The sequence below is a fragment of the Condylura cristata genome, unplaced genomic scaffold (genome assembly GCF_000260355.1).
Source record: "Condylura cristata isolate star-nosed mole 26May11 unplaced genomic scaffold, ConCri1.0 scaffold00026, whole genome shotgun sequence".
In the NCBI taxonomy this organism is placed as follows: Eukaryota; Metazoa; Chordata; class Mammalia; order Eulipotyphla; family Talpidae; genus Condylura; species Condylura cristata.
This window is the reverse complement of record NW_004567127.1, coordinates 2,134,244-2,160,407: the sequence shown is the minus strand read 5'-3', so window position 1 is coordinate 2,160,407 and position 26,164 is coordinate 2,134,244. Positions and strand designations below refer to the sequence as shown.

General features: G+C 47.9%; 1 protein-coding gene across 5 annotated transcripts in view; it reads left to right on the top strand.

Moving 5' to 3' along the window:
* PDE4DIP (phosphodiesterase 4D interacting protein) overlaps positions 1-26,164 on the top strand; it is a 131,945-nt gene that overhangs the window by 69,809 nt on the left and 35,972 nt on the right. For 3 of the 5 annotated variants that reach the window (XM_012730070.1, XM_012730069.1, XM_012730073.1), the window contains exons 1-17: positions 7-1,158; positions 6,947-7,078; positions 7,734-7,853; positions 8,063-8,155; positions 8,284-8,496; positions 9,542-9,700; positions 10,468-10,581; positions 10,760-10,897; positions 11,548-11,727; positions 12,562-12,756; positions 14,106-14,255; positions 14,417-14,498; positions 16,376-16,467; positions 17,707-17,823; positions 18,104-18,241; positions 18,907-19,019; positions 19,986-20,113. In XM_012730070.1, the coding sequence (XP_012585524.1) occupies positions 34-1,158; positions 6,947-7,078; positions 7,734-7,853; positions 8,063-8,155; positions 8,284-8,496; positions 9,542-9,700; positions 10,468-10,581; positions 10,760-10,897; positions 11,548-11,727; positions 12,562-12,756; positions 14,106-14,255; positions 14,417-14,498; positions 16,376-16,467; positions 17,707-17,823; positions 18,104-18,241; positions 18,907-19,019; positions 19,986-20,113 (3,289 nt within the window). In that variant the 5' untranslated portion in view covers positions 7-33. Of the gene's footprint in view, positions 1-6; positions 1,159-6,946; positions 7,079-7,733; positions 7,854-8,062; positions 8,156-8,283; positions 8,497-9,541; positions 9,701-10,467; positions 10,582-10,759; positions 10,898-11,547; positions 11,728-12,561; positions 12,757-14,105; positions 14,256-14,416; positions 14,499-16,375; positions 16,468-17,706; positions 17,824-18,103; positions 18,242-18,906; positions 19,020-19,985; positions 20,114-26,164 lie in introns of those variants that run through there. The other 2 variants (XM_012730071.1, XM_012730072.1) reach the window with 1 other exon arrangement.

Below are 26,164 nucleotides of genomic sequence, written 5' to 3'. Positions count from 1 at the left end.
CCCCCGGGCGCTCCGCCACCGCGGGGAGGCAAGATGAAGGAGGTTTGCAGGATCTGTGCCCGCGAGCTGTGTGGAAACCAGCGGCGCTGGATCTTCCACACTGCGTCCAAGCTCAACCTCCAGGTTCTGCTTTCGCACGTTCTGGGCAAGGACGTCTCCCGCGATGGCAAAGCCGAGTTCGCCTGCAGCAAGTGCGCGTTCATGCTCGATCGGATCTATCGATTCGACACTGTTATTGCCCGGATCGAAGCCCTGTCCATTGAGCGCTTGCAGAAGCTGCTGCTGGAGAAGGACCGCCTCAAGTTCTGCATCGCCAGCATGTATCGGAAGAATAACGACGAGCCAGGCGTGGAGACCAAGGCGGGGAGCGGGACAGTTGACATTTCCGGCTTGCCCGATGTCAGATATTCCGCGCTGCTCCAGGAGGACTTCGCCTACTCAGGATTCGAGTGTTGGGTGGAAAATGAGGACCAGATTCAGGAGCTACACAGCTGCCATGCTTCGGAAGGCCCTGGAAGCCGACCCCGGAGGTGCCGCGGGTGTGCGGCTTTGCGGGTGGCTGACGCCGACTACGAAGCCATTTGTAAGGTGCCTCGAAAGGTGGCCAAGAGTATTTCGGGGGGCCTTTCTACCAGGTGGTCCACCAGCATTTGCACTGAAGAACCAGCATTCTCTGAGGTTGGGCCAACCGATTTAGCAAGCACAAAGGTACCGCAAGACGGAGAAAGCATGGAGGAAGGGACGCCAGGATCCTCGGTGGAGTCTTTGGATGCCAGTGTCCAGGCCAGCCCTCCCCAGCAAAAGGATGAGGAAGCAGAGCGAAGCGCCAAGGAACTTGTCAAGTGCGACTGCTGGGCCGATGAGCAGGCCTCACCGCATATGTGTAGCCACAAACTGGCGCTGGCTCTTAGCGTGATTAAAGGTCTTGATTACAAGCCCCTCCAGAGCCCCCGAGGGAGCAGGCTTCCTATTCCAGTGAAATCCAGCCCACCTGGAGCCAGACCTGGCCAACTCCTGACAGATGGAGTTGGTTCCGGTTTCCTTAACAGGTCTTTGAAACCCCTTGACAAGACACCTGTCATTTATCCCTTGGAGATTTCAGATCTGCAAGAGCTGTGGGATGATCTTTGCGAGGATTATTTGCCACTCCGCTTCCAGGTATACAACGTAGCTGTACGATCCTTTTCTGAGCTATAGCCAGCCAGCCTCAGGCCCCAGGCAATTTCTGTCCGGGCAAAAGTTAATAATAGGCTTTATTTAAAAATTAATAATTGAGCCCATTTTGCTGCACCTTTGGTTTGAGTCTTGTTTAGTAAATGTGATTCACACTCAATTTGCTCTTCACAATTTTTTTTTGTAACTACCTGTTGGCCTTGTCCAACGTAACAAAAATGCATGCCTTTTCAAGCAATAAGATAGGTTCTTAATTCACTCCTTTTCAAGCAATAAGATAGGTTCTTAATTCACTTTACCCTGTTAAAAGACACTTCATTTTATTTCTGCCACCAAAAATGCTTTCCTCTCTCCTCCTGTCCCCCTTCTTATTTTGTTTGATCTTCACTTTTATATTTATAGATGTTTTCTCCTATTCTGTAAGGGAGTTCTCCCCAGAACATTAAGCCTTTCCATCTTGGCTCGGCCACAGATGAGTGAACAGCATAGAAGTTCAGGATAAACCTATTAATCCTCCAATTCTTCAAGGATTTCTTTCTGGGCAGTATTTATTATAAGCTAATAGGTCATTTGAGGACTAATGACGACTTGTACATAAAAGCCTTGGGAATTCAGGTGTTGTTATTTAATATGTTAAGGCAAAAACTTCATAGCCCTATTTCATAATTAAGGAAGGATTCATCCCTTATTGCGTGATAGAGTTTAATCCCTTATACTCTTGAATTTCTTAATGCCTGGAAGTGGCAGCTGATCTTACTTTGTGTTATTCACATCTGCCCAGTTGATTTCATGCCAACCTCTTAAATACAGGAACCTGATGTCTTTTTGTTTCTACAGTAACGTTAGATGCTAGCTTCAGTTCATTGTGAAACATCTGGCACATTCTATTGATCCAGTTTCTGTAGTGATACAATTACACAGGTAGGCAACCTAGAAGATGTGTTTGGAGAGCCTGCTACCAGTCTGTATCATCCCAGAACTTAGAACTCGATAATAAAGGAAATCCTTGTCACTTAAAATTTTTTGAAAAATTCTATACAAAAAATTCCTATCACGTAATAACCTAGCAAAAAACGAGAGAAAAAAAATTTTAAATTTGCATACAATTGTCAGAAACATATGAGTGTTGTGAAAAGTGTATCAGAAAGTTTAAAAATGTATTTTATTTGTATAAAGTATTAAGTAATATGCCTAACTCTTGTCTGCTTATTTTCTTTTCTTTCATTGCAACTTCACAGTTAAACTTGGGCTTCACAGTATTCTGTGACCAGCCAGAAATGTCACAACTTAAACATGGTGTTTGCATATTAGGAGCTGAAAGGAATCTGGTGAGAATGGATGAAAGAAGGTCTCCCACCAGGACACACCCCAAATATGGTCATTATTGTAGAAAGGTGAAGACTTAGACAATTAAAGGCAAAACAGAGGGAGTTCTTTTCTCCACATTAAAATATACTATCTTTTGCTACCTAGACTAAACATTACAAATTGTAAATGTTACAAATTGGGATGGATTTTAAAGATCATTTCACGCAGTCTTTCAATTTAGAGACAATGGAAAACTCATGGTCTCAATAACTTAGCCCGGCGGAGCGTAAGATTCCTAACCGTATTCAGCCATGAGTGTTCCATGTATTAAATCACTTTGCTTGGTGTATATAGAATTAAATTAGCACTGACTCTAAATAAAGAGGTTTCTTTCTATAACCTGAAGATCCTTTGAGTCTTTGAACAGTACTGATCGCCTCTGCTGTTACCTGGCTCCCATTCTTTATAGTCTGTGGGCTAATAAAACATTGAGAGGAGAGAGAAAACAGCCTGCCTGAGGAATGCTGGTGTTTCATTACCTTGTTGCTTTCTCCATTAATTAAGAATGTGGAGAAAATAGATAAGTCTAGGTTCTGAATGTTTGTAAATAAAATGTATATTTTGAACCCCTGGTCTGTTGTTTATGGAGCTGGCTTTTAAGCACCTAAGCCTTCATGCTTTATGGCAAAGCCAGAGCTAAGAGGGACAAAGGCAGGCTGGTTTGTCTGTTTCCCTAACTGAATGTGGGAAAAATAGAAATAAATGTAAGCTATTCTGATAGTTCATTTTTTAGTGTATAGAAAGAAAAAAAAATCATGAACAATCCCTTTATATTACAAATATTAAAAAAACAAAAATGAAACCTCGTATCTTAAAATAGTGAGATTGAGCTGAAGGTCGTTTCCACTCCTTTGTTTGGCCTCCTCCTTACCCCGGTCTCTGCCCTTAGATACCACTGCCAAAACCCCTCCTATTGCTTTTCTTCTTTTCCTTTCTCCTGTTTTCATCCTTCTGTCAAAGAACAGCAACAGTAAAATTCTTTTACTTACTAATGTTCCAGCATTAGGCAAATTGATTTATTTGCCTTCTACAAAATTTTTGCCAGAAGGCCCAGGTTTGTTCAGATAGCCAAGACAGTTTTGACATGTTTTTCTACATGGTGATTTCCTTCTTATCCATCTCCCCCTGAGCCAGGAACGCTATGCCGGGAGGGGTGTGGTCCCTTAGTAAACAGTTCACTTCTGGCCATGTGCATTTCCCTTCCCATCTGAATTCAGGGAGCCAGAGATCTTGGCTTCGAGCCTGGCAGCCCAGGGTCTGCGCCTGCGTGGCTACAGTGACCACATCCCTCTCTCAGCCCAGCTACAGAACCTAGACGAGGCTTTGAAAGCTGCAGGGATTAGATGCTCATCATAAACTAGACTCTACTTTTATACCAGTTGATAGTTCCTATGTGTCTCCTGTTGTTAACAGTAGGGTAGAAAATTCCAGCAGTGTGAGATCTATGACTTGCTTTTGTGAGAATCAGAAAAATGCTGTTAACCCAGAAAATCTAAATGAGCACCTTTTAGCTAAAAGACCTAATTTTATGCAAAATTAGGCCTGGGTGCAGTTCTCTTTTCTGATGCTGGGAAACATTTGCCCTAACTGAATCAAAAGTGACTTATTTTCAAATTGCATTATTATTGTAGTGGGACTTAGCAGGTGATAGTCTAGAGGTTAACACTGTTTCAACTAAATAAAGCATTAGTGCTTCGGGCCCTGTAAAGTCCTCACAGGACGGGACTGGTTTATGGCCTTGGTACTTCTCAAGAATCATTATGAGCTTTACACTCAATAGAACTTTGCTAGGTGCTCTTGGGACAGACTTATGTGAATGGACATTTATCTGAGGTGTGAAATAATAAAGAAAGAAATCATCTTCCAGCTTTTAGGCCAATGGATTCCAGTTACAGAATTAGAAATGCCGTGATTATTCATGTCACGCTGGGTTCAGGGGTGACCCAGATTCATTCTGTGCCTTCCTGTGGCATGCTTCGGTTTGAAAGCGCTTGTTGAATATTATCAAATATCTGCCCAGTTCTAAGAGTGCCTCTGCAGGACTAGGGTATTGCACCAGGACTTAGACGGCTATTTTATTGTTCTTCTTCACTTGCTAAACATTAACTTGTGGCCCCTACAGCACATCAGGTATGAATGCAGGTTTAGGCCATAACAGCTGGAATGCCCACTTAAGGGTGTTTCCTTTCATTTCCTCATTTCCTGGATGACTTTGGACAATTGTTTACTTCTCCAGGTCTCTGCTTCCTCAAATGTAAGATGGGGCTGGACCAGACTATTCGTTTTATAAAGTCTCCTTCATGGCTCTCAGAGTCTGTGGCTTAAAATAAAGACCCCTCCTTCCCACCACTTTAAATTTGAATTAAATTTAAATTTTCTTTAGTTCTGGCTATAGGTTAAATGCGAAAATAGCTTACAATAGAGGATAGTAAAAAATTGTTTTACATTGAGAAGAGGCCGAGTTTTTTAGAAAGTGCTTTATCAATAACTAAATGATACGATTATTGGAGTGTAAATATGGGCGAGAACAGTTACCTCTTCCATAGTGTGACAGAATTCACGTTGCTTCAGGGCAAGGCTCCTGTTGTACCCAGCAGCCGGCCCCATGTTCCTAGACGTCTTTGCCTTGACCTCTTGCTCTCTGCCCGCTGGTCCCGCGACGCCACTTCTCTCCCTCTCCAGGCGAGGGCTGTGCGCAGGCTCACTACCTTTCCCTCTATCGCTGCAGCGGCTCCTCGCTGGGTTCCCTGTTTCTGCTGGTGTGCCCACAGTGCACTGTGCAGCAAGCAGCACGGTGACTGTTCTCCAGTTTCAGCAGGAACCGCGTCAGCGCCTGGAAACACCGTGGGCCCTTCTCACGCCAGGGAACAGCAGCCCAGCCCCTTAACCCTGCCCCGGCCCTGCTGTGTTTCATCTTCTGTCACCGGCTCCTCTGCCCACGAAGCTCTGGCCTTGCTCTCCAGCAAAGCACCCACCAGCCGGGCCAGTGCTATGTGGCTGTCAGCCCCTGAAAACGGACTAGGCCCATGGCGATCTGCTCAGGGTCAAGCAGAGCCCTGGTCTTGGGGCCTGGTTCTGTCCCAGGGTTCCTGTCTGCCCTGGTCTGTCCACTGGCTGCTCGCGTCTCCATCCATCCTGTAGGTCTCTGCGGGCCTGGCTCCTGGCACAGGCCTCAGCGAGCTCCCACTGCTGAAGTGATTCAGAGTAACATCACTTTCTCTGCTTCCCTTTCTGACTACTTAGGCCTGGCCACAGTCCGCTACTTTGTGTATTCCTTCCTGCTTGTAGTATGTGTCTCTGCGGACCTCCTGCCCCCCCTCCCCCCCACAGAACACCCTGCATGCTGTGGTGCTTACTAAATGTTAGGAAAGTGGATAAAGAACACTGGAGGAATAGAACAGGCTTTTCTTCCCAAATCTTTACATTTCCAGGTGGTTGCTGCTAGGAAGAGATTGGTTCTCTCCACTGCCTGGAAGGCAATCCTAATGGATTGAAAATTTTCCTAATTGGAGTGAGTTTGGGGTAGGGGTGGAAGAAGGAGGTTTAATGCTACTGTGAAGTTCTACTGTAGTATCATTAGTTCTAATGACTTAGGTACAATTCAATAAGCTTATCTTAGCTTGGTGATCCCATAAATAGTGTTTTTTTCCAGTGAAATTTTCCAATAAAATACTATCCTAGAAAACACACCCCAGTTCCATTCACTATGAATCTTTATTTGGCCTTTTATTTTGAAATAATTTCGAGTTTACAGACAAGTCCGGAGTGCAGAGAAGCCTCAGGTCCACCCGCTGCTGCTGTTTGCCAGGTCCCGCCTGTTCGAACATTTTCACCTTGAGCTTTGTCATTCCCATTGACTATAAAAATAATATATTTTTAATTCCTGTACTGTTTGGGAGTAGTTGCAAATATTTTGCCTCTTGGTACTCAATACCTCAGTCTGTATCTCCTAAGATCTGGACAGCTCTGATTTAGCAGTGCTCCGTAATGATGAAATTCTCTGCACTACTGTAATAGTCCTTATTCAAAATCTGCCAGTTTCTCCAATCGCATGACTCGGGATGTTGGAAGAAAGGAAATTGAAATCCAACTTCTCCTCTCTTGGGGTGGTTTTTTGATTAGTATTCCCCAATGGAAATAGGAGGATGTGACTATTTGATTATAATAAACATTTTATTTGATAATCATCTCTTTAAACTGGATTAGTTGCTCCATCTGACTAGGTAGTGGCTTGAATTCATGGGAACAGGTGGGGAGGGTGGAGCTGCCAGGGAGTGTGTGAACCCTGAGTGCGTACAACTCTGGTTTTCTAAATCTCTGGCAAAAAGTGCCAAAGATATGCAAAGATAAACTTTAGTGCTGGTAACATTAAACCCAAAGTGCGTGTCTGGCTATTTCATCCTAGCCCATGGCTGAAGATTTATTCAAAGAACAAAAACTGAATTCAGATAACACCACTGCAACCCAGCAGTCTGCATCTGATTCCCAGCTGGCAGATCTCCAGGAGAAAATCCAGCAAACAGAGACCACCAACAAGGTATGGTCAGTCCCAGCCTCGGAGAGCCCCGCGTCCCGGGGGGAGGCTGGCCAAAGCCCACCGTGCGCGCCCGGGAGGTGGCTTCTGCGTGTTGCTGGGGCAGGAGGAAGTATTTGAGTGGAAGTGCAGTCGTTCTTTACCTCTCAAGGCTGTAGCCTGCTCTGCGCAGGTCAGACTTGCAGGTGTCTTTTAGGTCTTAGTCACAACTGGGATACAGGCTTGAACTTACAAGGTCTGAGCCTGGGGGCTTGTGTTTTTGATTTTGAACTTCTCACAGCTTTATAGCCCATGGGTTTTGACTTCCGCTTAGAAAATGCCCACGGCCTGAGAGGCCGAGTGTGGTGTGCCCTTGTCGTGCAAAGTGCTATGCCAAGAGCAGGTGCTCCCGGAGCCTGTGCCCATGGACCCCGCGTCACGGGAAGCACAGCGTGCACAGTGGAAGGGATGGGGGTGCGGGGGCAGGCCTCGCAGTCTACCTGCTGCTCTCTCTTGCCGATTGGCCGGGGGCTGTAATGGTTAGGAAATCTGGGCGGAAATAACATGTAACGGTCCCTAAGAAATGCTTCCAATGCGAACTTCAAAGAGGACTTTATGGTTATATCTGATGCTAAAAGAAACCACCTTCCTAACAACTGGTTTTGTTTGCTGAATTCAGATTCTTCAAGAGAAACTGAGTGACATGAATGAGGAACTAAAATCTGCTCAGGAGTCATCTCAGAAACAAGAAGGCACAATTCAAAACCTCAAGGAAACTCTGAAAAGCAGGGAAAGCGAGGTAAAGCATTGGCAAGCGGTGCCCTCCGCGGGGCCTTGTCGCATCAGAGTTAACAGCACGATATAGTTTGTAGAAATGAATCTTGGCAGGGAAGAGCCCGCGAAATTATAGTTAACCTAAATTGGTGTTCTGGAACAGTCCCACTTAAAATCGGGACATCACAGAATGGTCTCATTTATCGCACTAACTCGGTGCTCCCTTGTTTCCAGACCGAGGAACTGTACCAGGTGATCGAAGGCCAAAACGACACAATGGCCAAGCTTCGGGAAATGCTGCACCAGAGCCAGCTTGGGCAGCTCCATGTACGTGAGGGTCACGCGGGCGGGGAGCCAAACTGGGGCAGAGGACAGGGTCTGGGTCACAGAGTGCTGACCTGGGGGTCTCCTTTTGGGTGTGGCACCTGTGGTGATGAGCCTCCTTTTCTCTTCAGAGTTCAGAGGGCGCTTCCCCCGCTCAGCAGCAGGTGGCTCTGCTCGACCTCCAGAACGCCCTGTTCTGCAGCCAGCTGGAGATCCAGAAGCTGCAGCGGGTGATCCGGCAAAAGGACCGGCAGCTGGCGGGTGCCAAGCAGTGTGTGCAGTTTGTGGAGGCCACAGCCCACGAGCAGGAGCAGCAGAAAGAGGCTTCTTGGAAACACAATCAGGTGAATCATTAATCGCTTTTGTGGCCCTCAATGCTGACTTTGCCCCGATCGTTACTCTGTATCAGGTCAGTTTGGGCTGAAAGGTTGAGTTCCTTGTTTAATGCTGGTGATTCACTTCAACACATGCTGGATGCTGGATGCTGGGCTGTGATCACGACACAGGAGTATTACAGGCTCTGTTCAGTTTGGTATAGTTTGGAATAAGACATAGTTGCATAAATAGAATCTCAGTGTGGTAAATAGGATTCTCCAGGAATGCTTGGGAGGGGTTGAGGGATGGAGTCAGGGAAGGCTTCCTGAAGGAGGAGGTATCTGAAGCTGCTCTTGAAGGACAGTAAACATTAGACTGAGGTGGTCTTTTTTTTATCCAGTTAGCTTAGAACATATGCTACCAATTGTTTTTGACTTAAAAAGATTATTTTTGTGTTCTATTTTCTTAGGCTCTTTAACATGAATATTTAAAAGTGTAGTTTTTGAAGGATCTCCCTGGAGATTAAATATTAACCCCAAAATTCTTCAGAACTATGAAAACTTCAGGTGTCTTAGCAGTTAGGAGTGCTGACAGAAGGATGGGTTTGGAAATGACTTATAACTTTTTGTTGTTTACTTGAAGGAAGCTTTTTCCTGTGTTTTATTCAGTTGATGATGATATAAATCATCAGAACAAATAAGTTAAGGGTTATTAATTTTATTATCCAAAATATTTGCTGTATGGAAATTGAGAGGCATCTTTCTTTAGAACAGAAAGTTTTTAGGGGAGAATAAGAATAACATGAATGTTCTTGAGCTTATTGTGAAGTAAAGGATCCAGATTTACTGTAGGGCAGCCCACTTAGTACTTATACAGACCTGTTGTTTTTAAACAAAAAATAAGCCGTTAACTGCCCGCTGCCACTCAGCTCCCACAATTTCCCACAACCTGATTCATATTATATATTCCTGTAGGGATTTTAAGAATGGCACTCTTTGCTACTTCATTCTGTTTCAAGGTCTCCATATCTAAGCACTGAACATTTTAGCAACCTTTAACATCTGTTCGGTTCAGGAACTGCGAAAAGCCTTGCAGCAGCTACAAGGGGAGCTGCAGAGTAAGACCCAGCAGCTGCATACCCTGGAGACTGAAAAATACAGTGAGATTCGGGCCCAGGAGCAAAACATCCAGCACCTGACCCAGAGTCTGCGCCACAAAGAGCAGCTGCTGCAAGTGAGTCATTTCCCTGATCACACCCCGCTCGGAGGACTCCGGTGGCTTCGTTATTTGATCTTGAGACACTGGCCCCCTTGTCGGGTACCTACCGCCTGCGGGACATAGAGAGGTGGGGCAGGGAGCTGGCATCCACAGACCGTAATCCAAGAGCAGGGTTGTGAACGACTGACCTGACCGCCTTGAGCCGTCAGTGCCCTCAGGTTAGCAGCCTGCGAGTCGGGCTCTCTGCTGGAAAGCGGTGTCGGTCTCGGTCCAGTACGTGATGACACCTGAACAGAAATTTCCAGTTACTTAGATAGTGAAAGTTCTAGGGGAAAGTGGAAGAAGAGCATGAGCAGGCTGCTGCCTACTCGAGGCTTTGTTTCCATCGAGTGTTCCATTGAGCTTACAATTTTTTCATAATTTGCATATTTCGCACATTTTCCTCTCTGAGAGAAAAGCCCATCACCTTCTCCCCTGGGGAATACCTCCTCCTGTTAAGACTCAAGTGTCATCTCTTTGGTGAAGTCTTTGGTGACCCTTCGAGACAGTCAGGCACTGCGGCTGTATCCTGTGTTTCCTGGGGGCTGCTCGCCCCCACCACTGCCACCCCTCCATGCGCTACAGAAGAGCTCATGTATGTCCATTATCTCTGCTGGGCCAGGGTCCCCCAGACAGTGATTATACTTTGCTTTTATTATGAGTCACTAATAAATTGCTTCCAAGTATAAGAATTCAGTTGCTGTGGCATAAATGAATAAGGAAACGCTTATTGGTCTCCTTAGGAGTGTCAGGAGCTACTGCAGTATCGAGAGAACGCAGACAGAACCTTTGAAGCAAATGAGATACTGCTTGAGAAACTCCGGCAGCGAATACAAGACAGAGACGCTGCCCTGGAGGTAGGCATCTGCTTACCTGCTCTGCGCACGGCACCGGGTTACCCCAGGGGAGCACATCTGCTTCCCCCGCAGCTTTTTGGTGTTGGGTTTTCGTGTCTTTGTGCTCGGACACTCGCTGAATAAGGGTGCTAAGAAAAGTGGATCTTACGGAGTTTCAGGAGCCTCATTTTCCTTGCAGCGGGCGATCGATGAAAAGTTCTCCACTCTAGAAGAAAAAGAAAAAGAACTACGGCAACTTCACCTTGCCGTGAGAGAGCGAGGCCATGACCTGGAGCGGCTTCGCAGCATTCTGTCCTCCAACGAAGCCACCATGCAGGTGAGCGCAGCCCAGGCCTCGCCTCCCTCTCTGCAGCGCCCCCTTCTGTCACTCCTGCGTCATAGGAAGAAGCGGGGCTTTGATGAGCTCCATGGCTGTAGGCCAGGGAATGAGAGGTTTGAGCACCCCTGTCATGGACTGTGAACTTTGTGGGGGAGCCAAGGAGGGAGGGTTTCTATACATTGCTCTTCTGATTTATTTTGAATCTTTGTAATATTTACATACTTTACATGAGCATTACCTGGGTGCAACTGGTGTGTTTTTCTCCTGATACTGTGTGTGTAGCCATCATCAGAGCACTTACTGATCTCATTAACATGGACTCGGGCTATTTTGTCTGGTTCAGAGTATATGTAGCTGGCCCTCTGCCCTTAAAGACGTTCTTTATTCCCTCCACAACAGAACCTTCCCCTCTGAAGTGCTTTGGCAGGTTCATTATGGATCCCTCTCTACAAACTAGGCTCAAGTTCCTAAAAACAAAAAATGGATCAGTATGGCATCGATAGACTAGATGCTACATTTCCCCCCTCATTTGCAGAGAAACTAACAGATAAATTAAAAGATCACTTAAAGGCGGCTAGGCTTCTTGTTCACCCGAGGGGTGTGGGCCAGGGGCCCTCTTACTGTGGCTGCTTTCTTTGTGCCTGCAGAGTATGGAGAGCCTCTTGAGGGCCAAAGGCCTGGAGGTGGAACAGTTAACAGTGACCTGTCAAAACCTCCAGTGGCTGAAAGAAGAAATGGAAACCAAATTTAGCCACTGGCAGAAGGAACAAGAAAGTATCATTCAGCAGCTGCAGACGTCTCTGCACGACAGGAACAAAGAAGTGGAGGCAAGGCTGTGGTGGGCGTGGGCAGGGGCTTCGCAGTGGCCGGCCTCAGCCTGCACTCTCGAGGTCTGGGTGCCGGTGACTGAGTCTTTAATCCCTTTCGCCCCCTGAGCGTGTCAGCGGCCACCACAGAAACTTCCCAGCCCCATCAACTTAAGGAGACAATGCTCTTCCTCAAAGAAGTTATGGGAGAGCCAGTGAGACCTAAAAACTCCATCTACAACATGATCCCCAACCTTCTTCATTAGTATAGTGCCCGGGTCGGGCGCTCTGAGGGTTCCAGAGCTTAATGACATTCTCTCATGACTCCTCACGCGTCTGGAGGTTCATGTTCTTTCTTTTACAGATGCCAAACAGACTTTGGAAGTTAAGTAGTGCCGGGAGTGGTGTGGGCAGCAGTGGCAGGGCCACGTGCCCATGTGTGCCAGGTGCTGCCCCCTGGTGGCGGGGAGCCACGCCCCCCCACCCCCCCTCCCCCCCAGGCTGCAGTTGCGCTGCTCTTTTACAGCTTGTCACTCTTACAGTAGGGAAAAAGCTGAAAGAGCTGAGCGTCCCCTTGTCGTTGCCCAGTAGTAACGGCTCTGTGCCCCAAGCCAAGAGCGGACTTCCTTCCCACAGCACTTCAGCAGCCGTTTCTGGCGTCGCTGAGGCTCGCTCGCTGAACAGCCTCGCGGCTCGCTGGGTGGCAGGCCCTGCTAGATCTGGGGAACACCAGTTCATAGAGCATGATACCAGTTTCCAGAATTCCATCGCCCTTCTCCCACGCTAGATCCTTACAAGCCCCGTGGCCTGCAGTAAGGGAGATCCCCGTCACTCACGCTGCCCCTTCTCTGCTAGGATCTTACTGCAACCTTGCTCTGCAAGCTGGGCCCCGGGCAGAGCGAGGTAGCCGAGGAGCTGTGCCAGCGCCTGCAGCAGAAGGAGAGGATGCTGCAGGAGCTGCTGAGCGACCGCAACAAGCAGACCGTGGAGCATGAGCTGGAGGTTCAGGGCCTGCTGCAGACCACGGGCGCCAGGGAGCAGGAGAGCCAGGTCGGCCGTGGGCTGCGCTTCTGTGCGGGGGTGCGGGCGCCTTTGAGCCTAGGAGCGGGAAGAGTTGTGTCATTTTACTTGTGTTGGTCGTTTTCCTTGCGCGTATTGACTAGACTCCAGTTTCACATGCAGCCTCAAAGCGTGAGGTGTTTTCAGAGCACGTAGCTTGGGACGTGCCCGAGTAGCAAGTCCCGCCAGCATCAGGTCCCCACAGCATCTCCTTAAGCGCCTGCTTATTGCGACAGGAAGGAATACAGGGCTCTGGGTGTTTTGTTTGAGGTCGTTGAAACTCCATCTAACAAGCTCCAGATAGCGGGACTGTTGCTGGTCCAGGACTCACACTTGGGCAGCGCTGCTCAGAACATCACTGCTCGGGAAGGAGGCCGACCGGCGGTTAGTGAGTGACGCGCGCTATCGTGTGTCGTTCACAGTAAACATTTCCAAAGCCGTTTTAATTGAGGCAAGTTAATCACATCCTAATACTACTAAAAGGGTTATATCCAAATACCTGAAATTTTCCTTAGTGAAAATGGAGGGTTTTTTTATTTCCTGAGAAGCTGTAACCAGGGTGAGCGTCTTGTTGAAAATGGTGGGAATCCTCCCGAGAGACAGTCAGTGCTCTGATGTAGCTCATGTAATGTCATTCCACTTAACGGCTTACACATCTAGTAGCTTCAGCCCTAGGTGATGATTTCCGTGTGTGCTGATGGAATGCAGACTGATGGTTGGTAGATGCCGATCTTCCCCTCACTGTGCTGTCAGTTGTCTTACAGTAATGGGGGGTTTTCCAGGAGGCAAGCGGGGCTTCGTGGCTCTCCTGGGTTGTGGTCTGTTAAAATTGTGTCAGTGAAATCGATCACTCGGTAAATGTGTGGTGTCTGGTACCTAGCAGACACACTGCAGCACTGAATAGAGCAGGTGACCTGTCCTTAGGAAAATCCAGGTCCGCTCCGCAGACTGAGAGAAACAGTGAGAAGCGAGCAGGTGGTGCGGGGAGCCGGTCCGAGCCCAGGAGGCAGCCACGGCATGTCCGTGTGAAGCGCTTCCTGGCTGCGGACGGCGTCTGAGGCTGAACAAAGGCAGCTCTTACCCACGTTGCTCCAGACTCAACACTTCAGCCTGGTAGTCACTTTCAGGCTGCTTCACCTGAGATAAATGCGTTAATGAGTTTTGCCAGTATTTCTGCCTCAAGAGACTTTCTGCAGAGTCACCTACATTTTCCCACCTAAACTCAGGGCAGGGAAAGGGCCTCCCAGGGGCTTTGCTCACGTGTTGGCATTTAACAAATGACATCAGAGCGCAGGTGTATTAGTGTATCTTTGTAACGTATGTGGGATTGCTCTTCCCAGGCAGCTGCAGAGAAGATGGTGCGGGCCCTAATGGAAAGGAATTCCGAGTTGCAGTCCCTGCGCCAGTTTTTGGGAGGGAAAGACTTCATCTCTGACCAGCCAGGGGGCGTTACGGCCATCGGCCCCCACCCCGGAGAGCAGACAGAGCAGGTAAGGCTGGGAGGCCGGAGCAGGCGTCAGCACTGGCGCCTTGTCACACTCGCCGCCTGAGTCTGTGCACCGCGTCCCGAGTTGTGTGAGGAGATTCCAAGTCCCTGTTGCTGTGGCTGTGCCCCTGTGTCTTCCTAACCCCTGGCTCTTCCCATTCCTAGGGCTCAGTGCATATGCCCTCCAGAGACGACAGCATTTCGTTGACCCCCAAAGGGGATGTCAGCATGCCCAGGTCCTCGTCAGGTAAGTGTCAGATGTCACTTCACCAAGGAGCCTTCTGTGTTTCCCTCCTATAACTCTCAGTTACTAGGTCTGGCCAAGACTCTCCTTTTTCTCCCTCCATGGTGAAAAAAATAATTTGGACTCCCCCAAAGCATGAAGGCCTGCCTGTCCAGGGAGCACTGCCCTTCCCTGCAACTGAGTTGGTTACTGCTCGGGGCACAAGGTTGGCCAGGGACGCACTTCTTCCCAGGTAGCCTGTAGGCTCAGCTGCGGGCGCTGGTGTTTTCAGGCTCACAGAGCAGGGCTCCGGGGCTGACGCCTTCCCTGGGAGACCCAGACTGCGGTGGGTGGCCAGCCCCGCCCGGTTACAGTGATGGGAGAGGTGGGCAGGAGCCTGTGTCTTCGCCAAGGTCAGCTCCCTCCTGTGGGCACAGTGGGCCTTGAACTCCCTAGGAGCTGAATTCTGTACGTGGTGGGGTAAACCTCAGATAGATGCCTTAGGTGAGCGTCCCTGATGTTCACAGCGCAGGAGACCGGAATCCACGATAGTTTCAGAACATCGTGACCAGTGAGGTTTGGGCCTGGCCATGGTTGACGAGGTCGTGATGATGGTGTATGGTGAGCGGGTTATGGACATGGAGAATTATAATGTTTAATGCTATTAAGAATGTAAAAGCTTTGTGTTGATGTTGTCGTGCTGGTGTTACAGATTCCCAGAGAAGTCCGGCAAGTTGCTATTTTCTAGTAGGATTAACTTTGCTAGTCAAAAAGTTAAAATACTACGTTTGTTAATGTATTCCTTTTATTTTTTTTAAATATTAGAAATCATAATTTGTATTCCGTAAATTTCAAACCTATACAAAAGTGGCAAAAACAATACAGTGAATTCCATATATACTTTCATTAAAGTTCACTAATTGATGCCACTTTGCCAGACTTGAGCTATTTTTATTTTCTTTTTTGCATGTACACACAGACATTGTCATTTTTGAAGACCCCACATTGCTCAAGTCCCTCAATTTGGCTCTGATTATATGCTTGCTGTGAAATTCAAGTTAAATATTTCTGGCAAGACCGCTGCATGGAGCCTCCTTGCCCAGCACATCACATCAGGACCCTTCTACCAGCTCGTTGCCATGTGTGACACTGCACTCAGTCACGTGGTCAGGCTTGAGGCTGCTCTCTCCCCTGCAGCTCACTAATGACCTGAGGCTGCACCTGGAGAGGCGGGCAGCCGTGTGTCTGCCCAGTCGTTTCACCTGGTGCTTCAGCATCCTTCAAGCTTTGCCTGAACCAACTATTACGTTGGTAGTTTCAAAGTGACTTTTTATTTCTACAGTTTTTCTCTTTACTTATGTAGTGTGTTCTTTTGTAAACAAGAGCTGCCTTTCCTCCACCATCCTCACTGTCTGCATCATTATGGACTAAGAGTCTTTTTTCTTTAATCATTTTATTATCCATTTCTGTCATTATTTTATTTGATGCCCAAATTCTTCCAGGTTTGGCCAGTTGGAGTCCGTGCAACCTGTCCTGTCTTTTTGACATTCCCCATCAGTTTTTGAGCATTCCAGATGTTTTTTGGCCTTTTGCTTTTCTGCCTCAGCCCTGGAATCAACCCTCGCTCTGAGGTTGTCTCTGTTCCCTGACAATGAAAACGGCATTTTGATATTGATATCAGGACATAGATATGTTCATCTTTACAAAGATGCCATTTTATTTTAAGAGTTTTTTTTTAATGATCAGAGATAGACAGAGACATTAAAATATAGGTAGATCAAGATACAGATACTTGTTTTGTTATTGCTGTGTGTGTCTTCAGGGTGAATTCCTCGCAATGGAGTAACAGGCTCCACACTGTATTAGCAGTCACTAAAGCTAGCACTGTGTGCTCATTTTAGGAGACTTAGACACTGTTGCAGGACTGGAAAAAGAACTGAGTAACGCCAAAGAGGAGCTTGAACTCATGGCTAAAAAAGAAAGAGAAAGTCGGGTGAGTTTTCTAATACAGCCTACTTTCTGAATTTATGTCTGGATCGAAATGCAAGCTATACTTTTTTTCTTTCTGGAGAAAAACAGAAATGACTTTAATGGCCTTTCTGTCTCCAAGCCTTTATGTCCCTGTGACATCATCTTGAACCAGTGTTTGGGGTCCCCCTGTCCTTGTTTTTATAAATGGGGACCATGAAAACTTCTGAGGTGCTGATACAACACAACTTTCCCTGCCTCTCTCCAACTGGAATAAAATAATCGTGAAAGCCCTGTGAAAGGTCATAGTATATGGTCTGAGAGAAATGACCCAATGGTGCGTGCTGGGGCCACCGCCATCCGTTGGTTGCTCCCGGGGAGACGGCTGCCGACAGCAAGAGTTAAACCAGCGGGGTCTCCGCGAATGGCGTGGCGGCTGAGACCGGAGCAGGAGGCGGTCCACCTGTGCCCCAATCCGAAGAAGCTCAGGCAGAGAGAACTGCAGGTGTGCAGGCCCCGAGTGAAGAGGGAGGCAGACACTCACAGACAAGAAAAGAGCGGTGGTGTGGGTACAGTGGCAGGGATCGAAGCTGGAAGTGGGTGGGAGCCCGCTCAGAGGTTTCCTGGAGGGCCACGTCGATCCAGCACATGAATTGCAGTGCTGGGGCCTAGTGAGCGCCTGGTGGAGGCTGGTGCACGATGGCCTGTGCGCTTTGTCCCGACGGGTGTTTGGCTGCCATCTGCTGCTGCGGAGGGGTGGGAGGCACAGCGCGGGAGGTGGGGTACGCTTTTCTTCCCCAGGGTAGGACTCCCCCCTCCAGGGGTGGTGTGTCGGTCCGCAGGAGCGTGCAGTGTGGTGATCTGGTGCGCTAATGAAGGCCTGAATCGCTCATTTATTAAGGTCAGACGTGGAGAGAGCGTTATAACCTGTCTGTCCTATAGCTGCAAGGGGCCTCCTCCAAGCCAGAGCCAGTGCCTACAGGAAACTATTCTGTATCTGCTAATAGTGACCATGCTCTTAATTATTGCCAGCAGATCAGCTGTGTGTCTCAGCTGAGGGGAGGACTTCATTCACACCGCGAGGGCCGCTTCCCACAGACCACCCTCTGCTCCCACACTGCTTGATCTGGGCGAGGCGGGTCTGCCCCTCTCCCAGTTTTGACTGGAGTTACAGTTTTCACTGGCTGATTTAGCGGCAAATTTAGATGTACACATGACGGATGCTGTTTCTTCTGCCCGCCAACCTTGGGACTTTTCCCCACAGATGGAGCTTTCAGCTCTGCAGTCCATGACGGCTGTGCAAGAGGAAGAGCTGCAGGTGCAGGCTGCTGAGATGGAGTCTCTGACCAGGAGCATTCAGATCAAAGAAGACCTCATAAAGGTCGTTCAGCGCTTTTAAAAGACCACTGAAAATGATCCCAGCCCCGCGCGCCTGCCGGCTCCTCAGACAGCAGCTGGGGGTTCCAGCCCCGGCTGTTTGCCCGCGGTGCTGTTCCTTTGCGCCCCTCCCTTGGCGCCCTGAGTTCTCTTGGGCTCGTGTCGGCACCGCTGAGGTTCCCTGAGGAATGTCTCGCCTGTGGCTCGTCACCTGGCTAGGGCAGAGCTGACTCTCCCCTCTGCCGAGGAGCAGGTTCACAACTACACGTGTGTTTGACTTCTAGGACCTGCAGATGCAGCTGGTCGATCCCGAGGACATGCCAGCCATGGAACGCCTGACCCAAGAAGTCTTACTTCTTCGTGAAAAAGTCGCCTCAGTAGAATCGCAGGGTCAAGAACCTTCAGGAAACCGAAGACAGCAAGTAAGTTGTTGGAAAACCAGCTGAATTTTCACTGTGAAGTAAGAATGGGAGCGCTGCCACTCCCGGCTGTTTGCGAAGGGGCCAGGGGTGTGGAATTTTCTAGAGAATCTGCTGTAACGTTTCCCACCTGGCTCAGCAGCAGCCACAGATGGTCCTTCCGAACTCTGGTTCCTGTGCCTTCCTTTATCCGACCTTCCGTGACAGAAGATAAGTCTGCTTAATGCTCCTGTCTCCTACCACCTCTCGTTGCTCATTGAAGCTGGCGTTAGCTGCAGCAGCTCACTGAGCCAGACCCCTGCAAGTCATACGCATTCATACCCCTCTACAGAAGTCACAGTGACTCGCAGTGACACGGACGGGCCTGGCACGTGGAGGGCTCAGTTCTGTCCACCTCTCGCCCTTCCTCTTCTCCTCTGTTGCTTTCCCTTAGCCTCTTTCCTGTGCTGCTGGCTTCACGCTCCTCTTCCTTCCTTGCTCCCAAGTTTGAATTCTGCCAGGCAGAGCTTTAAAGATAAAAACCATAATGTGACCTGGACTGAAAACTCTAAAATACCCTGAGCACACCGGTGAGTGGTGCCTGCAGGTGTCCTGGCCCCACGCCCAGGGTGGTCTCTGGCGTCAAGTCTCACATGCCCCTCTGTGGGTTGCCTCTTCTCTTTCCTCAGTTGCTACTGATGCTGGAAGGGCTGGTGGATGAACGGAGTCGGCTCAACGAGGCCTTGCAGGCAGAGAGACAACTTTACAGCAGCCTGGTGAAGTTCCACGCCCACCCGGAGAGGTAAGAGCGCACCTGCCGTTCTTCCTCGCGTCCCCATCAGGGGCAGGCGGCTACGGTGTCCAGGGGGCACAGAGACACACACTAGGACCCCCAGTTTGTTGCCTGGCGCCTCAGTGCTGAGCCCGGGCTCGTGCCTGCTTTCCTGTGGCTCGGAGCGCAGGGCAGTGGCCCGTCTGAGCCGGCCGCGCCTGTGTGCACGCACAGCGCCGTCCTCCCCTCTGCTCCATGTCCCCCAGCTGTTCTGGCCTGAGAACGAGGCCGCGAGGACACTGGCACTGAGTGTCACGGAGGGAAAGTGCCACTTGCTTCTCACGCCCCACGGGCCACGGCAGGCACCACGGGGCGTCTCCTGCGCCTCCTGCTTTGCTCACCGAGAGCTTTTTCAGCTTCTGTTCCTCATTTGTTTCTCATTTGGCCTTTTTCTCTTATTTAGATTCTTTTACTATCCAGTGCCTGTTAGTTTATTGTTGGGTTTTTAAGCCGTCTGCTTTCCATCTGAATAAACGACAGCCGAGGAAAAACAGGGCGGACCGCTCAGCTGCGCCCGCCTTTAAGGACGCGTGGAGTCTATAGGAGCTCGGCTTCTGCAGGCTCTGTTGCATGTGCTGACCAGGGTCTTCAGCAGCGATCCTGCTGGGGCCACACCTGCTTCAGTTTACATTTGGGTTTCCCTGGGCTTGATTTTTCAGAACCTAACACTGTCAGTTTTCCCTTATGTGGGCAGTGGGGGGCACAGCTTGAAGCTTAGAAACTAGTTTTGTGCCAGAGGGCTCCAGAATCTCACACACAGGGCATGTTTCACAGGCCTTGTACTCTCCCGGCGGTGAGCTCCCCTCGTGTGGCCGGAGAGCCGTGCCGTAGAGAGCCTCGTGGCTCCAGGCGGCGCTGGGGCTCCTCAGAGGCACCGGTGGACTCACTGCACTTTAAGGCTAATCCGTTTTCCTTCCCTGTGGCATGTTTAATCAGCTCTGAAAGAGACCGAACTCTGCAGGTGGAACTGGAAGGGGCCCAGGTGTTACGCAGCCGGCTCGAAGAAGTTCTCAGAAGAAGCCTGGAGCGCTTGAGCAGGCTGGAGACGCTGGCGGCCACTGGAGGTGGGGAACCGCAGCGTGGGGGCGTCCGTCCCGAGCATGGCCCCTGAGTGCTGGCGGGCAGGCTGCGGCCCAGGACGGAAGCCTTTGTGCGCACTAACCGGAGGGAGCCTTGTCTGACGGGGCGGAATGAAGTGGTGACTTACTAATGATAGCGCTGGGGCACGTAGCATCCGCCGCAAAGAGGAGCTCGCGCTAGCTGCCGGCTCTCACTGTGCTTGTTTATCTCCCCGTTGACAGTGGGGGCTACCAAGTGTATTTGCACATTTCAGATCATTCCATTTTCGTTTTCCCGCTGTAGTCACTCCTATCCCGAGCCCCTCCTTCTCATCCCTCACCCCTACTCCGGGCCAATAAAGTTTATTGCTCCCCGTCCACCAGCCATCTCCGTCCCCTCCCGTGTCATGACGCATGCGTGTGTGTATTGTGTTTGCCATCCATTCCACTCCTGCTTTTTGAGTGAGAGCAACTTTGTCTCAAATAAACGTGTCGAGATGCAAGGGGGGGTGGAGAGTCTTAGGCGCGACTTTGCAAAGGCGGCGGAAGTCTTAGCGCGAGGGCTCAGGGCAGCTGCAGCCCCGGGAGGGCAAGTGGGTGGCAGAGACAGACCACCGCAGGCTTCCTGTGCCGGTGTCACCAGAGGAGCTGCAGAGTGGGTTTCGGATGGCGCGGGGGTGAGGGTACCGCAGGCGTTGGCCCTTCCAAACCGGGGCTTCGTGCTACTAGTCGAATACGACTCCGAAAAGCTCCCGCACTTCCCAGAGCCAGAATTCTCCAGGAAAAAGATGATTTCCAGTGTAATGTTTCTCTTTAAATTCAGTATTTCACCAATAACTCAGTATAGCCAGAGGACATCATTGCCAGTGTCTCCATTTGTGGTGGCTCTCTCTCTCTCTCTCTCTCTCTCTCTCTCTCTCTCTCTCTCTCTCTCTCTCTCTCTCTCTCTCTCTGCGTGTATCTGTGTATCCATAGGCTTGACTATGGGGGTCTTTTCAGAAGAACTTACGAAAGATTTGTGTTCACAGGTTTTGTCATTGTTTCAGGGCCTTAGGGGAGCAGGACAGATGCTCAAGAAAGAGTCCTGCGGGCTGTATCTCTGGGCTCTGAAATGTCAGGAATGTAAAAATAACCAAGATTACTTTGGAGCTTCCCAGATTCGCCACCAAGAATTTTCTGATTTCTTGGGGATGTATGTTTCCTAATGAGACACTGAGATTTCAGTTTTTAAACATGGGATTTGGTAAACAAGGATTGGGGCTTCCTAAGACCATAAATACGACAGAAAGCCCTTTCTAAACTCAGAGGCTTTTCTGTTTTCCCCACGTCTTATGTTTTATTTCTTTCACAGTCACATGTTGACAGACTTTCCTTCCATTCTAAACCCATCCAAGCTTCTGGAACCTTAACCATGCCCATAACAGCCAGAGCTTCAAACTAGACGGGGAAGATGATGTTCTGCCGAAGGAGCACCCTCGGGTTCCCTGATTAAACATTTTGAAGATGAATAGCCATAAGTCTTGCTCTAAGTGGAAATACCTTCCGGATTTAATGACCTTTAGGGAGGGGTCATTTAATGAAGGCGACAGTGTAAATAGAACCACTTGTTTTAGCCTCCCAGTCTTGAGGGAACCTGTCCTGCACAAAACCTGTTGTGACTTCCCAGAAGTCAGGAGGAGAGTGATTGAGTGGTTAAGATGCCCATCCACTGAAGACTAGCCCGCCCGATCACCCTGCCAGGGCAGTCAGAAAATGTCCTCCCTAACTTTACCAGTCACAGGACAAGGAGACTCTCAGCCTCTTGTTAAGACTCAGCCTCGGGTGGCCCAGGTTCCGAGGGTTCTGGTGATGGCAGAGATTTATGTAAATTGCTATCCAGCTTCTGTCAACCTCCAACACGTAGGAATTTCCCTTGCTATCTTGAACTGTTATGAAGTGTTAGAAATACTAAGATAGTTGGATAAATAATGAGAAACCCCAGTTTCTGTTGGAAAATTACCAGACTAATAGATGGAGGGTGGGAGGAGAGGAGTAAATCCTGATTTGGGAAAAGAAAAAACTAACTTGTATAATCATTTGCCTTTGGCATAGGTCCATGGGGAATATTTTTTAAAATGAAGTGATTTAGTGGCAAAGGGCAAATTAAGAGTTTGCTCTTATTACTGTAGCTGTGACTAAAACCTGGTACGTACCGTCAGTCTTGAGAGGTGCGATGGGGTTTTGCGAACAGGGCTTTCTGGAGAGAGTTTGCTGGTCTCACAATTTCGTATAACAGTTTGGCGTCTTCATAGACAATGTGACGGATGCACTGTGTTCTGTAACCCACAGACAGGCGATGCTGTGGGTAGCTGTGTCGCTCAGTAGTCAGCGTGATACAGTATAATTCCATTGTTACTCAGGAGCTTACACGCTTATGAATTTTTCTTTATCAGGCATTTTTCAAGATGACAGTAACCTTAGGTGAAACATGTGCTTATAGAACCTCGTGCTTGAATAAAAAATCTTGAACGAAAATTCAGTTCTCAGGCCATGCTTCATTGGAAGTGGAGAACTTAAACTTGGAAAAATCCATGTTGGTTTTTAGAACTATGGAATTGACAAGGACTTCCAGTAGGATTTATTTAATGTTTGAAATAAATAGAAGTCTGTGTGACAGGCATTTTACCCCCTAAACTCTTTTTTATTGTAGGAGTAAACCCTAGCGAAATTTAATGATTGTTATAGCCTAATATAAAGTGGCATTTTGTGATGTTCTCTTTTTATTGATAGTTACTAAACCAACTTACAACGTTCATAAAAACATCTGAGAGGACTGTTTTAATACTGCCAGCCTTTTACTCTGAGAGGGTGTACCATTACCCTCCTCACCCACCCCTACCCCACTCCCACATCTCTCTGTTTTAGACAGATAGTAGCAATATTTTTTAATACCTCTACTCATTGGGGCTTTTAAAAGATTTTTCATTTTTTTCACTATAGATAATAAGAGACCTACTAAGGATCAAAAAAAATCTTGATTTGTACAGGATAATAAGGATAATAGATCCTGGCTATGAGAAGACATTCCTCAGATGCTCTGGACATTCTGCCTGTATAATTGACACAGGTGACCTGGTGGCAGATACATAGAAAAGGCCACTCACTTGTAGCCTTGTGCTCTTGACTCAGCATTTGGTACTGAAAGTCTGACTCGTCACTTTCCAACAGTCCAAGAAAATTGATTTCAGTTCTCTATGCCCAAGTCTCCAGTTGAATCTGGAGTCCTCAAAGGAGGATGGTGTAGAGCTTTTCCCTGAGGAGGTATTAGCGACCTCTACTTCTCGTTGTAATAATAAAACCATTGTTTTCTGACTTCATGGTTTTTTAATACGGAAAAATTTCACAGGAGTGTCACAGTAGACAGTCCTGAAAACTCTAGTTCCCTAAGTGACAGCGTCCAGTGTGGCCAGGAAGAATATTAGTCATCCACACACTCGAAGGCTGTTTTCCATCTTGCATTGTAGATGTTGCACTAGAGGTAAAATAATAAAAAAATAAAATTAGGTTTTTAAATTTTTTTCCCCAATGCCAACATCCAGAGATTAGAGGATTTCCTCTCTTTTCTCTTAGGGTCATAGGACTTTTCTTCTCCTTTTGGAACTGAACCACTTTTACTCTAGAAACATTGACCAGCAAGCAATATGGCACTCAGTGATGACAGCCCATAACAAGCACCAGGAGTGAATCAGTGGGATAATCCACTGGCGTGATTCCCACGGGGCAATAGTTTCTTAGTCTTAATGCAGCTTGGAAATGGATTTAAGCTTCCTTCTCACAGCCTAAATTATCTGAAGTAATATCTTTGTAAACCTTTTCATTAAAATTAGAAAACAAGTATGTTGCTTTTTAAGTATGCTGAATATTGGCAGAAGGTAAGTCCTCAAATTCTTAATATAAAATCACAAGAGTCAGGATGAGTTTCCCAAATAAAAAATTAGTGTTGTAAATTGCTTCCAGCAAAGGATGGGAAGTAGAAGGGTATCACCCAAGGGTAGAACTGGCAATACTAGTTTTACCAGTTTCAAATAAAAAGTCATAAAGTGATATACCAACTCTTTTTTACATTCCTTTCCCTTTATCATTTAAAGTCAAATTCATGAAATAAAAATCTTTATCAAACTATTTCCTCTTGCTAAAACTGGAGGAATAAAATTGAAAGTTCAGTAATGTCAGAGGTGTTCCTCTAAAACACCTTGAAAGGCTGGGTGTTGAGAACATGGACCAAGTCAGCTTCCTTGTTCCTTCTTTAAGAGCTTGGGACCATCTAGAAGTGCATGTAGGCTGACTTTTAATATGTGGCTTGAGCATACAGTGCTTCCTTTGAAGGTACCAGTGTCATTGCTCCAAATAGCAGCCTCAATCCATAAGCTTTACAGGCATGTGTCTACACAAGTGGGCTTTATGGATCATGTATTTCGGTTTCCTTGAAGTACTCTGAGTTTGATAATAAAAGCAGTTTTACTTGCCTTTACCACCTAAACTTGATCCTAGGGCTGTTAAGAAAAATTTTAAGAGACTCATGACTTTGTAAATGAAGCAAGAATACATTCAGTGATCCAATAACCTGGCATTAGATAATTTCCAGGACTATCTCTCCACTGAAATAAACTGTGTATTTCCTTCTGGAAGTTCATTTCTTCATGACACTTTGCCGTGTTAAACAGTGTTAGCACTTGTGCTGAAGTGGAGGGTGTACCTTTTACAAATAAGCCTTAGAATCCAGCTATAGTTCAGTTAAGATCAGTAAAATGGTTTCTGATTCAATAAAATATCAAAAGCCAAACACTATGGTTTCATTCTTAAAAAAAGATTTGCAAGGAAAGAGGTAGAGAAGTCTCATATCTTTTTCTTGTTTCCTTATAGGAGAATCAGGCTATTGTACTAAAATTCTAAGTTGAAATAAGACTGGATGAGCAAGGGCCTTTGTATTTATTGAAAGGAAGGACGAGGGAGAAACCTGCATTTTTCTTCTCGCAAGAAAATGAGAAAGTGCAACTAAAGAAATGTCATTATCCTTCCCCCACAGACATGGAATGGACTACTTTTCCTTACTTCCCCCACCCACCCGCCCACACTCACACACTTTTTTTTGCTCTCCTCTCTGAAGGAAAGTGGTAGAAGGCAGGATGGAGATTTGAAGAGGCAGTTGTTAAGGTGGGTGGTACCATCCCTGTAAATGTTCCCGAAAGGTCTGCTTCTTGATTCTTTAAGGAAATAAAGAGATCATGAGCAATAGGAATTCCTTGATGCCACAGAACTATGACATCCCGGGGTTGGGTGGGGGAGGTCTCTTGTCTCCTGGGAGAGCCCCAGTTATGTTTGGGGTGGTTAGCTGAAGGGTAGGTGATTAGTTTTCTTGACGAATTACCTTCTTGAATCCCAGGAAAGTGTTTCAGGTGATGATTTGGTCTTTTCTCAACTCTCTGGAAACCACTGCTTAGACTGAAGTCTATGCTGGGAGAACTCCTGGGCTATTTTAGAGGTGCTGCGATTTAAAGGTGAGAACAGGCCAGGGAGACACTCGGCTGTAGACAAGTCCTGTGTTCGCTGCTTCCATCCCAAGGTCAGCATCTGTCTAGCTTAAGAATTGTAATGCTTGGCAGGCAGCTACGGAATACTGCATGAAGCCTAGGTTTTCTTATGGCCCAGAAAGGGATGGCTGCAGGTAAAATCGCAGCACTTGCTTGATTCTTTCCAAAGACCCTGAAGTCAGTCATTGGCTCATGACGGGAGCACGTGAGCATTCATCGGATGGGCATATGGCTGGGGCCAGGGATGAGAGAGGCACCTGGCAGCAGAGCCTGGTGCTCAGAGGAGGCGAGCTGGGCACTTGACACCCCAGACTTCACTCCTGTTGCCAAGCCTCAGCTCTTCGATTGCCCTCCTGAAATCTGTCAAATGTGACCCTGCAGTGTTTTGAGTTGCTCCCTGGGAAACTGACTCTCCTGTTGCTCACATGCAAAGAGGAAGCGAGAGGAGCTGCACAGTGAGGCTTGGCAGATGAGCTCCTGTCGCAGC